Source organism: Loxodonta africana, chromosome 26, assembly GCF_030014295.1.
Source record: "Loxodonta africana isolate mLoxAfr1 chromosome 26, mLoxAfr1.hap2, whole genome shotgun sequence".
Taxonomy (NCBI): Eukaryota; Metazoa; Chordata; class Mammalia; order Proboscidea; family Elephantidae; genus Loxodonta; species Loxodonta africana.
In genome coordinates, this window is record NC_087367.1 from 7,069,172 (window position 1) to 7,086,537 (window position 17,366).

The following is a 17,366-nucleotide window of genomic DNA, read 5'->3' on the forward strand; positions in this document are numbered from 1 at the left end:
TCTACTGTGTCTGTTTGGTTACATTTTTCAGTTCCTGGAATCAGCAGAGTCCTGGTGGCACAGTGATTAAGAGCTTGGCTGCAGTTCACACCCACTGGCTGCTCCTTAGAAACCCTACAAGGCAGTTCTACTCTGTCCTTTAGGGTCGCCATGAGTCGGAACTGACTCGACTCCAGTGGTGGGTGAGTTTGATCTGGATCTGAGGCTGGGCGCAGTAACTGGCTGGGACTTTGAGATGTCCCTGTTTGGGGAGGGTATTTTCAATCACGTAGTTTAGGAGTCCCTGGGTGGTGCAAATGGTTAAGTGCTTGGCTACTAACTGAGATGTTGGTAGTTCGAATCCACCCAGAGGCACTTTGGAAAAAATCCTGGCGTTCTGCTTCTGAAAGGTAACAGTCATTAAAGGACACGGGGTTCTCCGTGAGTCAGAATCTTCCTATAGCAACTGGTTTACTTAACTAGGAATGACCAGTAAGAGACCCCAGTTCCTGGATCACAGTGATTGGTTCAGGGGTGGTCGCGTGACCCTCCAGAGCCAATGGTACATCATAAGACTTTTTGTGGAGACTTACAAATCGGAGGTCATTCTTTACTGCTGGTTATGAACCACAGAGGTGCTAAGGTCTAGAGGTGCCGTGGCCACCTTCCTACGTGAGGAAACGCAATAACCCAGAGGACGCAGAATGAGATATGGAGAGAACGGAGCCTGAGCGGCAGGATTTGTGTTCCCACATCATGTGACGCCTGAACTCACCCTAATCCCTGCATCTCCAGGTGTGTGTGAGCCAATAAATTGCTTTTTTGCTCCGGCCAAGTTGGGTTAGGTGACCTCCTTGAAACGGGACGTCCTACCTCATAAACCAAGAAATAATACATAAACTAGGCGTGGTATTGGTAATGTGGTAATAGAAATTCCTCAGTTTAATATGTAACTTCAGTGATGTGGTACTGCACAAACTTCAGGAATTTTGTGACCTGCTGGGTTTGGGAGAGGAACTGTTTTTATCTGAGGTCAGAATACAGGACTTTGGTACCATCCCTTGTGTTGTGAAGACTGTAAGTATCCTGTACCTTAAATTGCTCTGAAAAACTATGCTTCCCCGTTCCTTTTTTCTTCCCTCAAATGAAAGTTCCTGACATTGTAAATATCCACGCAATAATAATTTTAAGTTTGCAGATGGGCAAAGTGGCCACCACATTATGAGAAAACACAGTAAAGTGGGGGACAAGCACAAAGGTTGAGGGCACAGGGGCGTGCCAGGCTGGAGTTGGGGACTTGGAGGGGAGGGGAGGTTTAGAAGGGTTGTTCTGGATCGGGGCTAGATGCCAGGAGGCTAGGGATGAAGGAGAACACTGGGGAGGAGGGAAGGCAGCCCCAAGTGTCCAGATGAGGGCTGAAGGCATGGTTTCCAAAATCTAAAAAGACTTCGTGACATTCCTCAGCACCGTGCCTGCCATACGTGGCAGGTAGGCAGCAGGACTGCCCAGGGGCTCACCTACAGTTGGGCACTGGCTAGACCAGTGCGGCCAGGTTGAGGAGGCAAGCCACCCCAATGTGCTAGAGCAAAGTGAAGTGGGTGACCTGGACACTGGACAGACAGCCTGTAAGGGATTACCTATTTGATAGGCAAAGCCCATGATTCTTTTGAGGGCAACTGCAAATTTTCTCTCAGCTTTCTCTCTTTTCAAAAGATTGGAATGGAAGATCATGATAGACTTCTGAAGAATAAGAACTCCCAATATTAGAAATTTTACAAAGAAGTAGGATCCAAAGTCTCAAAGCTAAGTTACGATCAAATAACTGAGTCTAATTAGAAATGATCTGTGACTATGTTATAAACTAGAAATTCGGTTGCTTAAAAAATAATTGATGCATAATGTTCAGCCGCCTTGGGGGCATTTTTTTCAGCTTCACAGACACTGTACTCATCCTGCAGTTTCTAACCACTTTCAGAAGGCGGAGCGGGATTTAGACCTGAGCCAGGACTGCCCCTAACACTGATAGGAGGCAAACGGGTCCCTCACTGAGTGGGTTCGTCTAGCTCACCTCTCTCGTGGTCCCTGAGTACCTGTCTCCCATTAGATAGGCTTATTGGGGCATGACCTGGCCCAGGTGTTTGAAAAAGGCATGCCCAGGTATGTGCAGGTATCTGCAGGTAGGAGCAGGGGAACAATGAAGGGAAGGTCAAGGAGAACCTCCTTTCAAATCAGCAGGGTGTCCATAGTCAGAGGGAGCTGTGTCAGGCACTGTAGAGAGACAGTCCTGGACACCCCCAGAAGAAGCTGGGCCCTGTCAGGCCCCATGCTCCCGGTGTCTGAGGCCCCCCCCAGCACCTCTCTGTCTGCCCCCTCTCACTCCCAGGTCACCAGAGTCCAGGGAACCCGTGTTGTGCCCAGTTGAGGACAAGGCGCAGCTGCCCGACTTACTGTCCTGAGTTCAGCTGGCCCCAAGGGCTGGTCCTGCCCCACCTTCCCTCTCTCATCCTGCTTCCTCACAAGTCTCTGACTGCCTCTCCTTGCCTGGCACCCCCTTCTCTCTCCTGCAGTTTAGAAGCTGCCTAGGTCCCATCTGTGAAGTTCAGGTGTCCCTAAAAGGACTGACAAGGACTGCCTGAGACCGCCTACTCTGGGTCTGATTAGGATTTGCCTCCATGGAGATGCTCTGTCTGACCGTCCTTGCTAGCCACCTTCCTGGGTGGGCTGCTCTGCTCCCGGCAGGCTGTGCAGCTGGCCCTGTGCTCTGCTGGCAGCCCCTCTGGGAGCTGATGCTGCCAAGGCTTTTTAAGTTAGCAAGCAGGCTGCCCTTTATAGAAGAGACTCGATTATTCCTCTGAACCCTGTATTTATCTTAGCATCGTTTTTTCCCGCTACATGTTTTCTCAACTACACCCTGCTGTGAATTATTTTAAAAAACGCTCGTAAAGTACTGAAACGCCTTACCCCTATTTTTCATAAGAAGGAGCCCTCGTGGAGCAGTGGTTAAGCGCTCCGCTGCAAACCGAAAAGTTGGTGATTTGAGCCCACCAGCTGCTCTGAGGGAGAAAGATGTGGCAGTCTGCTTCTATAAAGATTTACAGCCTTGGAAACCCTACAGGGCAGTTATGCTGTGTCCTGTAGGGTTAGTATGAGTCAGAATGCACTCTGCATCAACAGGTATGCGGGTAAATGTCATAATACCAGGAGATTGCTTTTTTTTTTTCTTTTTGTTAAAAAAAAAAAAGTCAAGCCTGTAAATGCTAATTTATGACAAGTTTCCCATCTGATACGAACAAGAAAATGAGGTAGCTTCAGAATTCTGAATTTTGAGACAGACAACTCTTCTTAGGGTCCTCTCTACCCTCCCTCCTTCCACTCTTCCTAAACTGGACAGGTATGAGAGCTTTACAGACTTGTCCAAAGAGAAACCAAGGCAAGAAGAGGTATAGATGAGCCTCGTTTTAGGTTCGAAGCCAGCAGTAGTGTTGGAGAATGAGGACTTTGGCTAGATGACTGTACCTCTGTGGCTGGTTTGGATCTTAGCACCATGCAGCAGTGGCTTGTAGAATCCGGTCAGAAACAGCCTGGAAATAATAGCCAAATCAACTCATTCCATAATGTTACGTGAAATTGGAAAGGGGTGATTTTTTTTTTTTTCCAAAGAATGTTTAATTTAAGCAAATGGGTGATTTTTTTAGAGTGGATTATTTAGGTGGGAGGCCAATTCATGTTCTTATTTACATATGGGTGGTTTTTCTCAATTTTTAGAACTAGGTCCTTTCAAAGCTTATCTTAATATCTGGCACTGAATTGATGTAGGAGGGGAAAATGGCACCATATTCCTTTATATCTAAGACGTGAAAGATCAGATGGTTAAGCAAGATGCCACGCCACACGCCAAAAACGACTTGCGATCTCCTGAATCCCACACGGTGGGACCAGCGTGCCTGTCCACATTGAGCCACCTCAGTGAGAAGGGTTCACAGAGAATTTTTAAAACATGTGAGATCTGTGAAATTCTCTTCGGATTTAAGAGTTTTTGTTCAATATTTATCCTCCCATAGTTCGAATATGATAAATTAGGTAATTATGAACTTTAAAAAAAAAAGTGAAAGTGCTTGACAATTTCTTATCAATACTTATGACAGCATATCAAAAAGGTCTAAAATAATACCAGAAAGCCTCTTTTTAAATAGAGTATCCAAGGCAACAAAATCAAATTGTTTAGGCCTGGAATAACCAAACCCATAGGAACAAATTTAGGCAGGCTAAAAGCATAGTAAGAGAAGATACGCCAAGTAACTGAGCCTAACGCACAGACTGGTTAGAAAGGAATCTTTTTTTTCATAACCCCACACATATTCCTGCATGACTTTGGAAGCCTACTGTCATGGATTGAATTGTATCCCCCCAGAATACGTGGATCAATTTGGCTAGGCCATGATTCCCAGTACGGTGTGATTGTCCACCATTTTGTCATCTGATGTGATTTCCTACTTGTTGTAAATCCTGCCTCTGTGATGTTAATGAGGGGGCATAGGCGGCAGTTATGTCAACGTGGCAGGACTCAATCTACAAGATTGGATTGTGTCTTAAGCCAGTCTCTTTTGAGATAAAAAAGAGAGAAGTGAGCAGAGAGATAGTGGGACCTCATACCACCAAGAAAGCAGCAGTGGGAGTATAGCACGTCCTTTGGACCCGGGGCCCCTGAGCTGAGAAGCTCCTAGCCCAGGGGAAGATTGATGACAAGAACCTTCTTCCAGAGCTGACAGAGAGAGAAAGCCTTCCCCTGATGCCCTGAATTTGGACTTCTAGGCCACTAGACTGTGAGAGAATAAACTTCTGTTTGTTGAAGCCATCCACTGGTGGTATTTCTGTTAAGCAGCACCAGATGACTAAGACACCTGCCCTCCCTCCTACCTCTCTAACCAGCAAGCTCTCCTGCCAGCCATCACATTCAGGGTGGCTTTTGGGCTATCCTGACATCCTCACCAGGTAAAGTGGAGCCAAGTCATATTCCATAACGGACTTACACGAAGTATGACCCACTATTGCCATATGCTGGTGGCAGCGGGCACTTTGACCCAGCTTACGCCTGTGTGCAGGTTAAGACTCTCTGCACCTACACAGAAGACATGCTCAAATAGCAACCTTGAGGGCAAAGAAAATGCACGCTGATTTAAATAAGTCTCTTGTCTTCAGGCATGAGAAATGCGAACAAACCTTGCAACGCCATACCTTTCTTCCATGGATACTTCTTTCAGCTGCTGGTGTGGCTTGGTGCCCTCCATCTCCCTGATGCTCACGGCATAGATCTTGGTGGTGTAGTCAATGGCCTTTTCTCGGGCGACATCACTGTCGTAGCCTCAAACAGCAGAGAGAGATTGGGGAGTGGGTTGGCTTGAAGTGGCAGCTCGGGTTGGGGGGGTGTGTGGAAGAGGGTGCATTCGGCACGAGGAGTGTGGGGTGACGGGGACGGGGGGCTCACCTCCATCCTCTTCCACATCCGTGTCTGACTCCTCACTGTCCACCAGCTTGCTCTCCTGGGTCCCCACAAACTCCCTGGTCCAGATCATCAAGGCCGTGTCGGCACCACCCACCGTGAGCAGCACTGAGTCATTGTGCAGCCACCTCACATTGGTCACATGTGCGCTATGTCCCACGTACTTCTTGAATCTCGCGTGCTGGCCCTGGAATGCAAATGTGGGTGATTACCTACCCAGCGTCTCATACTCCTGGCTGGGGATTCTTTCATCCATGCTGTTTTCTACGGTGGCTTCTGCTGGATACAAATAATTTCATTTAAGCAGGAATTTCCCTACATTTCTCTAAAATGTCAGGCCCATGAGGGAGAAGTAGGTCTCTTTTTTACTTAATCAGTGCCTAGGACTGCTTGATAGGTCCTCAATAAACTTTTTTTTTTTTTTTTTGAGGAATGAATAAAATGTTAGACTACAGAACCTATTTCTGGGAGCCCCAGATTGTGCAAATGGGGAGGTGCTGGGCTGTTAACCAAAAGGTTGTAGGTCCAAACCCACAGAGAGGCACCCAGGAAGAAGGCCTGGCAACGAGCTTCTGCAAGGTCACAGCCTTGAAAACCCTATGAGACAGTTCTACTCTGCACACATGGGTCACCACGGATTGGAACTAACTCGATGGCAACTAACAATGAAAGGTAGTGTCAGGTGCCTGGATGGTGCAAACGGTTTGCAATCGGCTACTAACCAGAAGTTTGGCAGTTCAAATGCACCCATCGGCACCGTGGAAGGAAGACCTGATGATCTACTTCTGTAAGATCACAGCCATTGAAAACACTATGGAGTGCAGTTCTACTCTGACACACATTGGGGTCACCATGAGTTGGAATCAATTCCATGGCAACGGGTTTGGTTTTTTTGGTTTTGGTGGTGTTGTTAGGTGCCGTCGAGTCGGTTCCAACTCATAGCGACCCTCTGCACAACAGAACAAAACCCTGCCCGGTCCTGAGCCATCCTTACAATCCTTGTTAGGCTGGAGCCCGTTGTTGCAGCCACTGTGTCAATCTACCTCGTTGAGGGTCTTCCTCTTTTCTGCTGACCCTCTGCTTTACCAAGCATGATGTCCTTCTCCAGGGACTGATCCCTCCTGACAACATGTCCAAAGTATGTGAGACGTAGTCTCGCCATCCTTGCTTCTAAGGACCCTTCTGGTTGCACTTCTTCTGAGACAGATCTGTTCGTTCTTTTGGCAGTCCATGGTATATTCAATATTCTTTGCCAACACCACAATTCAAAGACGTCAATTTTTCTTTGGTCTTCCTTATTCATTGTCCAGCTTTCGCATGCATATGAGGAGACTGAAAACACCATGGCTGCAACAGTGGACCCCAAAATACCAAGGATCACAAAGATGGCGCAGGACCGGGCAACGTTTCATTCTGTTGTGCATGAAGTCACCAGGAGGCAGAGCCAACGACAAAATGGCAGTGTAAAAAGCTTGTTTCTGCTTCTTTCCACTATCAGATGTGCCATCCCACAGGCTTCTCGTGTACAGTCCTGACTGTGAGTCTGGATGACATCTGAGATCAAATGTGTCTTTGCAGTCATTCCCCGTAGTGCTATGCCAGAGGAGCAAGTAGGATTTAAAAGGAACATGAGAGTTTTTGCCACAGACACTGGAAAAAAATTCTAACACATAAAAAATATACTCAGACAATTGACTTAAAAACAAAGTAAGCTCCTTTTCAACAAACATAAACAAAACCAAATAAATAAAACCCAACTCATTAGTAATTACTGGAAGCTTTTCAGAGTGGTGTGCCCAGACGCCAACACCTTCAGCCCCAGGCAGGGATGGGTGGAGGCAGGGCTCCGGGTCAGCCACTAACTCCAGGGCAGTCCTGATGGGGTGGGGGCAGAAGCTGGCACCAGACACCAGCTTCCACTTTTGGCCCATGAGCCACGGCATGGCAAAAACAGCTCCAGCAGGAGCCATTTTAAAAAGAGGAGGTGTTTTTCCGTCCTCTCAGCAACTCCCAAGGAATACCTTATGCAATGTGGGAAGCTGCATGTCATGACAAGGCCATCAGCGTCTGGGGTGAAAACTTTACTCAATAGCTGACAAGAGGCTTCCAGAGAATTTTGGAGTTCAGGCTGGAAAACCTGAAACCAGCACAGACATATGGCAGGAGACAGGTGCAGGAGAGGGCAGGATTTTGAATTACTCCTCGCCAAGATTTCTCTGTGTTTGGCTGACCCCTCCCTGATAGCATGGAGCCCTGATGGCGCCCTGCTTAAGAGCTTGGCTGCTAACCAAGAGGTCGGCAGTTCAAATCCACCAGCTGCTCCTAGGAAACCCCATGGGGCAGTTCTACTCTATGTGTTGGAATTCACTTGACAGCAATGGGTTTGGTTTTTGTTTGTTTGTTTTTACCTGACAGCACAGTGAAGTGTCCGCTCCTCAGTAGAGTACTGAGTCTAGAAGGATTAGTGAAACAAACAGACTGGAGCATGACCAAGAAGCCCTCCAGGGCCTCTAGGTTGCTAGCAAACAGGCAGAATTTCCCAGGGAAGCCACAGAGGACCGTGTGACCATGTGGGAGTCGGAAGGCATGGGAACAGACAGCATAGTCATGGTGGCCCACAGTGTGTGCTCTGCTGGTCTTCCTGTTGGAAGCAGGAACCCACGGCTAGATCTACTACTACTGTAAGTCAGCTTTTTTTTAGGGGAGGAGAAAGTCAAAGAGCTTAAGAAATGCCCTCGACAGCCTTACTTTTAAGAAGGAACACAGGGTTCCTACATAGAATGGAAGAAAGAATACAAAAGAAAGTTTTGAGGAAGAGGATTCTAAGAGGCAGATCTGATCAGAATCAGGCTGTGGAGGGAAAGAGAGTGACCGAGGAGAAGGAGAAAGGGGAAAAACTCTGGGCCACTGAAGCTCCTTAACAAAGCTGAGACTCTTTCAGCAGAGGGTGATTCAAGATTCTCAGGACAGGAAACAAGATCACTGCTCCAGGGAATAATAAAGAGAACCTGCAGAGTCTGGAAGGTACCAGGGAACCAGCCACCTCAGGAGGAGGTGGCTGGCAGGGATGTTTGATGGTTCCCTTTGGGGCATGTGCACAGAGCCACATGCAGACCACATGGCCATCCAGGCGAACTGCCTTCCTGGGTCATCATGCTGAGCTGTGCAATTCTGTCACACTCACTAGGACTCGCTAATTCACCACAATTCCCCCTCTCACTGAGTCATGAGAGACTCGTGGGTGATAGAGCCAGAAGAGTCTTGAACACTTCTCTAGAGCGCCGGTCATCACCCGCTTTTAGGTGAGAGATTCTTGAGAATTTGATGAAAGCTATGGACCCTTTCCCCCAATTCACGGCATTTTACATACAAATTCCCTGTAAAATTTACATGCAAGATTCCTTGGTAAAAAAATCAGTCTCTAGAGCCTTTGAAGTTCAGAGAAGGAAACTTAAGGACTTCAAGGTGCAGAGGATTTTTTTTAAAAATGTCAGCAGCATGGTTATATCTTAACTTCTTCATCTAAGGTGAGAAACAGTTTTAATTCTCCTTGAATCCAGATTTTTGGGGTTCATGGAGTTAGGGTGACCCACCCACGCCATTGCCCTGAGGTGATCTTTTGAACCTGGAGCCTCGAGCAGGCTAGTCTCCTAAAAGTCACCTTTAAGACAAACAATAGTCTTGCTAACTAGTGAACACTGTTTTGTTTTGGGCATTGTACTTCTTTGAAGAATTGTCTATGTGTAGTCAGTTTCTAGAGCCCTGGTGGCACAGTGGTTAAGAGCTCGGCTGCTAACCTAAAGGTCGTCAGTTCAAATCCAATAGCCGCTCCTTGGGAACTTATGGGGCAGTTCTACTCTGTCCTGTAGGGCTATGAGTTGGAGTCAACTCAAAAGCAATATCTTTTTTAACTCAAGTCAGTTTCAAGAAACAGAAACTCCAGGGTTGGACTGGAAGCTGTGTTTTGGGGTAAATTGTTATTATGTAAACACTGTTCTGGCCCCGTCTCCATGGCAATGGTGATAAGCTGGGGTATAAGGGTCTTTGGAAGTTCTCTCATCTGTGGAATACTTTGACTCTCTAATCAGAAGTGTTGCTTGATCTGGAAATCGTACATTAAATAATCTTCAAATCAATTTTTACTATTGGCTTAACATGATTTCTGTTTTAACAAGTGGAAGGGCATAGCTTTGGAAAGGAGGGGTGGGTATGGAAAGCAATCAGCTAGCTATACTGATGGTGTCAAAGGATGACGGTTTAAGGTACCAGAAGACAGGTGAACTATGGCAAAGGGCCGAGTCTCCTGGGGGCTGCAGACAGTGTGGTTGTCAGGGGACTGATGACCGAATAGAAAAAGCTTTAAGCTGTAAAACTAAACATTGTAAGGACACATGCTTGTTGTGCAAATAAAAACGCCTGGAAGAGATGCCCAGCAACTAATGGGAAAGGAGGGCAAGTAACAAGGTCAAGGACGAGACTTGTGGTCTCAGCTGTCTAACAAATGCAGCTGGGATTTGAACCCAGAGAGAGCTGTGTGGTAACAAGCTCTCATAGGTGTCACCAAGACTCAATGACAGGGAACTCAATGCAGGAACAGCAGTGGGATGGTGAACTTTGTCCAACAGATCCAGGGCAGGTGGACTATGCCACTGGGGGCCATGTGTGTGGGAAGAGACGTGCCCTGGGAAAATCAGATAAAAAACAGGAGGAGGAAGAGAAGGGATACCCACAAAGGGCTTACACTGGGCCGGTGGTTTTCAAATACTTTTTAAGCTATGAAACCATTTCTTCTATCAAAATCTTACAGTGCAATTCAAGAATAAAAAGAAGTACAAACCAATTTAAAATAACGGACACTAGACTGGTACAAACACTTCACAGATGAAGATACACAAATGGCCAAGAAGTACATGAAAAAATGCTCGAGATTAGTCATGAAGGGAAATATAAATTAAAACACAATGAGACTGCACTATCTACTCCCTCAAAACCAAAAAACCCACTGCCGTCGAGTAGATTCCGACTCATAGCGACCCTATAGGGCAGAGTAGAACTGCCCCGTAGGGTTTCCAAGGAGCGCCTGGTGGATTTGAACTGCCGGACTCTTGGTTAGCAGCCTTAGCACTTAACCACAGGACAGCTGTAATTTATACCAAATGTTGGCAACTAGAACCCTCTTACGTTTTTGGTGATAATGCAAAACGGTACAATCACTTTGGAAACAGGTCTGGCAGTTTCTTAAAAGGTTGAACATACACTTCTCCCTGACCCAGAAATTTCACCCCTACATATTTACCTAAGAGCTCAAGCATATAAAGACTTGTACTGAAATGTTCAGAGCACCTGTATTACAGCCAACAACTGGAAGAGCCTAGGCCTGTCTCAGTAGGTGACTGGGTAAACAAACTCTGTTACGTGCGTACAATGGGATTCCATCCAGCTATTAAAAAGCCCCCAAACCCCAAACCCATTGCCGTCAGGTCAATTCTGACTCATAGTGACCTTATAGGACAGAGTAGAAACGTCCTATAGGGTTTCTCAGGAGCAGTTGGTGGATTTGAATTGCTGACCCTTTCGTTAGCAGCCACAGTTCTTAACCACGTTGCCACTAGGGCTCCAGCTATAAAAAAGCATATTTTTTTATATTTAGTCTTAAATTTAATATAAAAGAGCTGTATAGTTCTTGGGAGGAAGGGCGGACTTGATGGATGCAACTATCAAAGGTCTTTGAAGACAATATGTAAATATTAAGCCCTGTGCCCACACCCTGCTAGGTACTGCTGTGGATACAAACCATGTTTAGAATTCAGGTCTATTCCTTGAAATGGTTACCTATGGAAGCATTACAGAAACAGACAAGCCATTTTCCAGTATGTTTACTGTAATGTTTGCAATTTTTACTTTGTAGTAAATGAAACAAATATAAATACACAGGAAAAAAAAAAAAGGGAACGAACCGTTGATACACAGGACAACATGGACGAACTGCAGAAACCACATCTGAGTGGTGGAAGCCAGACACAAGAGTACCTACTACGTGATTCCATTTACACGAAGCTCTGGGACAGGTAAAAGTCCTCTATGGCGAAAAGCCTCGGAACCACTGTTCTGCCTGAGGGCGGAGTAGGTGTGGGCATTAACCCGGAAAGGGCAAGAGGAACTTCCTGGGTGATAGTAATGTTCCGTATCTTGACAGGAGTGTGGGTTACACAGGTCAAAACGCACCAAATGGAATGCTTAAAATGTGTACATTTTGCTGGATATAAATTTTACTTTAAAGAGACCATAGACGAATGTTGAGTTCTCTATGATGGCATGCATATGGAAACATAAATTCTGGTGGCGTAGTGGTTAAGAGCTGTGGCTGCTAACCAAAAGGTCGGCCGTTCAAATCCACCAGGAGCTCCTTGGAAACTCTATGGGGCAGTTCTCCTCTGTCCTGTAGGGCCGCTGTGAGTTGGAATCGACTTGGCTGCAATGGGTTTGGTTTTTCATTTTTCTTGTATCCTGATGTCTGAGGGCAGTGGTGGTTCTGTGGTAGACTCTTCCCCCGTGATGCTGGAGAGGCGGGTTCAATTTCCAGCCGACACATCTCAGGCGCAGCCACCACCCATTTGTCAGTGGAGGTTTGCATGTTGCTATGATGCCTTTTTTTTTTTTTTATGATGCTGAACAGGTTTCAGCAGAGCTGCCAGACTAAGAGACTAGGAAGAAAGACCTGGCAACCTGCTTCCATGGATCACAACAGTCTGATTCCATTGCGCACGGGCTCGTGATGATCGGGGGCGAGTCCGTGGTAGCCAACAGCAACATACTGATATCTACAATGTATCTGAATTATAGAACTTAGGTGATTGGTTACTAGGAGTTCACTGAATCATTCTTTCACCTTCTCTGCATGCCTGAAAATTTTCATAATAGAATGTTGAAAAAATCTTACACAAAAGCACATATAGAAAACAAAACACAGAGCTACTCTGGCTGAGGCACATAGCCCCTCCATTTTGGCCCCTGCCTTGCTTCCTGGGGTGGTCCCTGAGGCCCCCTGAACTCTGGGAGTCTGAGGAACACAGCTTGAAATTACTGCTCCAGACAGTCCACCTAGTCAGCCTGGGCAGGGGCGTATAAATTCCCAGAACCAATAATAAGGCTGGGCACAGGGGTAGGAGGCTAGGGTACTAGGAGGATGTCAGCCACCTGAATATGTGTGGAAACCTCCGTCTGCCAAGACCAGAGTGTCACTAACTTCTTGATTTGTCCTGCTAGCGATTATCATTTCAAACCAGTAGAAGTAGCAGCAAGGAGAACTGCTCCTTTAGAACTGAAAAGCAGGAGGGGCTGGTAAGTGAAGGAGGAGTGAGGGGTCACTAGAGAAGGTCACCAGGCTGCCTTGGAATTTGGGACGCACAGTGAAAGGAACACTGGACATAATCAGTGCGCATCCTAGGAAAACCAAAAAACCAAACCCACTGCCGTCGAGTCGATTCCAACTCATAGCGACCCTATAGGACAGAGTAGAACTGCCCCATAGAGTTTTCCAAGGAACACCTGGCGGATTTGAACTGCCGGCCTCTTGGTTAGCAGCTGTAGCACTTAATCACTACACCACCAGGGTTTCCAATCCTAGGAAAAGCTACCAAATATGATGCTCTAAAAAGACAATGACAAATAAGCCTCTGAGGAAGAGGAAGGGCATCTGAAGAAGGCAGAGTGGCTGCTGAGGGTACCGAGGTGCCTGGGTTGTCACTGTACTTGTTCAGATGACAGGAGGAGGGGCAAATAACCCGGGATGCAGGCAAAAGTCGTGCACAGGCCTTTAAGTATAGTTTCAGGAATGCCAAAGTGAAAAACCAAGACCGTTGAAAAGGAGTTTGAAGATATATTTAGGGCTAGAGGAGAAATAGAGACAAGCTAGGGATAATTCTTTAAATCAGGTGGTTTAATACGAACAGAAACCAGATTTACTTACGTCCTCTGTTGGAGAGAATGTTCTTTAAGCTGGAAAGTTCAGAACAGAGCTCATTTACCCAGTTCAGATGCCCTCGTATGTGACCACAGAGACAATGCCAGTGAGAGCCGAGGGGCTTACGGAAGGGGAGAGGTGGCACTAAACACAAAATGTTCCTATATCCACACGGGAAAACAAGCAGACTCTGGCAAATATTGATTCATGAGCTGATGCACTCCCTGGAAAATTCTAGGATGAATTGTTACACAGAAGGTCGACAGGCATTTAGAAGAGGAAGTAGCAGTCACCAGGTGGCCTCAGGGGTTCACCGTGAACTGGCTCCCTATGTCTTAATGGTCGATTTATTAGAAGCAGAGATCAGGGATGCCAGAGACACAATCAATCGGCTTTTGGCAAGAGATGCGCCTAGTCTTTAATGTCTTGTTGGACTAGGGGTAGAAATAGGAGCTTCACAATAGTACAGTCAGATGGATTTAAATGTCTGTTACTTATTAAAGAACTCAACTAAATGTGTAGATAAATAAATGGAATGTCAAATTAAACCAAGACTCCTGGGGGTGGTTCTTGGTTGTTCTAATTTTTTTTTCCTTTTTCTTTCAGTGGTTTAGAAGTCACGCTTGTGATTGAGAACTCAGCGGATGACACGCTATTGAAAGAGTCAGCAGATATTTGGAAAGAGTATTTAAAAAATATTGACAGAATAGAATAGTGAGATTAAATAAATAATACACAACGTATGTGGTGCAGATGTAAAGCCCTGCACTCAGAGTTTAGAAAGGCGGTTGTGTAAGTATAGCACGGGGTGTCGTTGGAACACTTCTGGAACGGTACCTGTGACTCGATTGTGTCGTGGGGCGGCCAAAAGTTGATGCAATTTTAGTTTGATTTAATGCAAATGTAAAATTGAAAACGGTCCCGCTGTACGCCGAGTTGGTCAGATTATATCTGAAGCACTGAATTCAGTGTGAGATGAGACAGTTTAAGAAGAAACTGATAAAATTGAGGCAGAGCCAGCTGGTAGAGAGTCAGGACATGACGGCTCGACACGATGGCTCATGGGAAATGGCCGAAGGAGCAGGAAACGTTTAGGCTGGGGAAAACGAGACTTCAGGGAGTCGGGTGGGATCTTCCTTTATAAGGAAGGCCGTTCCAAGACTGGGATTATTCGGTGATGGTTCAGAAAGCAGAACTATGGCCCAAGAAAGGAGATTTCAGCTCCATACAGAGAAGCCATTTTTGACAATTGGAGCCAATAAATGGGATGGGCTGGTTTGTGAGGTAGCAAGTCACCCATCTCTGGAAGTATGCTAGCACAAGTCGGAAGAGCACTGGTCTGAGGAGTTATAACGAGATTCTCACTTTGCAGTTTGTGTGATACTGGGTTACATGGCTGCGAAGGCCCTTCTGGGAAGAATTCCATGCCATGAGCATCTGGCTCAAATTAGTAAACATAATGTCAGGGAGGGTTTTATTTTTTTGCTTTAGGTGAAAGTTTATAGCTCAATTTCTCATTCAAAAATTTATACACATATTGTTTTGTGACATTGGTTGCAATCCCCACAATGTGACAGCAAGCTCCCCTTTTCCACTCCCGGTTCTCTGCGCCCAGTCGTCCAGTTCCTGTCCCTTCCTGCCTCCTCATCCTGCTTTTGGACAGGAGTTGCCCATTTGGTTTCATTCATTTGATTGAATGTTTCTCATGTGTGTTGTTGTTTGTTATTTTTTGTTTTGCAGACCTGTCTAATCTTTGCCTGAAAAATGGGCTTTGAGAATGGTTTCAGTTCTGGGTCAGCAGAGTGTCCGGGGGCCATGGTTTTGGGGGTTCCTCCAGTCTCTGTCAGACCAGCAAGTCTGGTCTTTTTTTGTGAATTTGAATTCTGTTCTACATTTTTCTCCCACTCTGTCCAGGACTCTCTGTTGTGATCCCTGTCAGAGCAATTGTTGGTAGAGCCAGGCACCATCTAGTTCTTCTGGTTTCAGGCTGGTGGAGTTTCTGATTCATGTGGTCCTTTAGTCCTTTGGGCAAATATTCTCCTTGTGTCTTTGGTTTTCTTCATTCTCTTTTGCTCCAGATGGGATGGGACCAATAGATGTATCTTAGATTACCACTTGCAAGCATTTAAGACCCTAGACGCTGGTCACCAAAGTGGGATGTAGAACATTTTCTTTATGAAATATATTATGCCAGGTGACCTAGGTGTCCTCCAAGATTATGATCCCTAGCCTGCAGCCCCAGCTCCTCGGTCCCTCAAAGTGTTTGCAGGTGCCCAGGAAACTCCCATGCTTTTGCTTTGGTCAGGTTCTGCTGACTTCCCCTATATTGTGTGTTGTCCTTCCCTTCACTGAAGAGGGAGGTTTCTTTTTTTTTTTAAATAGCATAAATAGCAATGGTACCATAAATAACATTACGGATTGCTTATCCCTTCAAAATTTAAAAAGTTCACTTAGATATAACTGATAGTTTTGAGGTTATTAGTGAGATTGAGCAAGTATATGTAATAAACATGCAACATTACCTTGACAGGATATGAAAACAGCTTAACAAAGCCAAAATCGTCTCCGGTGGCTAAGAGCGAGCAGTCTTTGGTGAGACTGGCAGCATTTACATCGGTCACGTGGCTATGCGCCGGCCAGATTCCCTCGCAGGTGGGGCCTAGGACACAGGTCCATGTGTCCCACTCTATCTTCTCGATCTTAAAAAGCAGAGAGAGTTAACACAGGTTTTCACGACCTACAGAGATTTTCTTTTTTTGGTTTAATTTAAAAGAAACTAAGGCTGAGTAGTTCTCAATAATGATTTCGCTGACATCAAGTATTTGTGCTATATGCTGAGGTGTGCATCTTCTAAGCTGCATATTTAAAATGGCATTTGAATTGTCTTAATAAGCCAACACTGCAGTCAGGTATCCAGATATTCTTCTCTAAGTATAATGAAGATTTTTGGAATTGTGGGAATCTGATGATAATAAATAATATTAACAAAATAAAACAACATTGTTAGTACCTAGACATTTATCATTGTATAAGCCATAAGCCATATCAGGGTTTCTCAACCTGGGCACTACTGACATTTTGGGCTGGAAAATTCCTTGTTTTGAGGGGCTGTCTTGTGCTCTGTAAAACGGTTAGCAGCGTCTCTGGCCTCTACCCACGGGATGCCAGCAGCACCCCCAAAGTTGTCCCCAGACATTGCCAAATGTCCCTCGGGGTAAAATTGCCCCTGGTTAGAACTACTGAGCTAGATTACTAATCAGTGGGGATGGTCATTTAGCAAACTATTTTAAGAAGTTAAGACATAGCTTTTTATTTTTATTTTTTAAAGTATTCCTTCCTTGGAGGAAGGATTAATAAGATTCTGAGCTAGCTTTTATCCTGTCTGCTCTCGGGAGAAAATCTTAAAAAATGGAAGAGCTGTTCCTACTGTGTTGCCATGGATACAGATTTTATCCTTTTGAAACTGATTTGTTTGAAATTCATGGCTAGAAGATTTACAGTTTCTATTTTTTTTTTTTTATAGGTTAAATCCATAAGATTGAGGCCTTTTTTTTTTTTGGCAACAACAACAATGATAACAACAAAACAACCCCGTGCAGTAGGCTTCCTGGGGGGATACGTTCTCATTTCTTTTCACTCAGAATCTGCTAGTACATCTTAGCATTACAGCTTCTAGAGATGAGCACTTCAAAACAAATATTTAAAAAAAAATTATTAGAGAATTGTGGCTACAAGTAAAGCCCAGGCTGCTCCCTGTGGATTGGAAACTGCCTGGACGTTGTCAAGGCATTTCGCCTCTTCTTCTGTCGTTTGCTCCTTGCTTTCGCTCCTCAGAAGACAAATGACAAAATAAAGACGCAGCAGCCAGGGTTTTAATCACAACGTGCTGAGGTGCTGTGCATTTTTTTAGTCACTCGAATTTCC

At 45.5% G+C, this 17,366-nt stretch overlaps 1 protein-coding gene across 1 annotated transcript in view; it reads right to left on the bottom strand.

Annotated features, from left to right (window-relative positions):
* Positions 1–17,366, bottom strand: part of EML6 (EMAP like 6) — a 253,307-nt gene that overhangs the window by 32,942 nt on the left and 202,999 nt on the right. The window contains exons 25-27 of the mRNA XM_064277085.1: positions 15,965–16,141; positions 5,465–5,666; positions 5,215–5,341 (exon numbers count right to left, since the gene is read on the bottom strand). Of these exons, the coding sequence (XP_064133155.1) occupies positions 5,215–5,341; positions 5,465–5,666; positions 15,965–16,141 (506 nt within the window). The remainder of the gene's footprint in view (positions 1–5,214; positions 5,342–5,464; positions 5,667–15,964; positions 16,142–17,366) is intronic.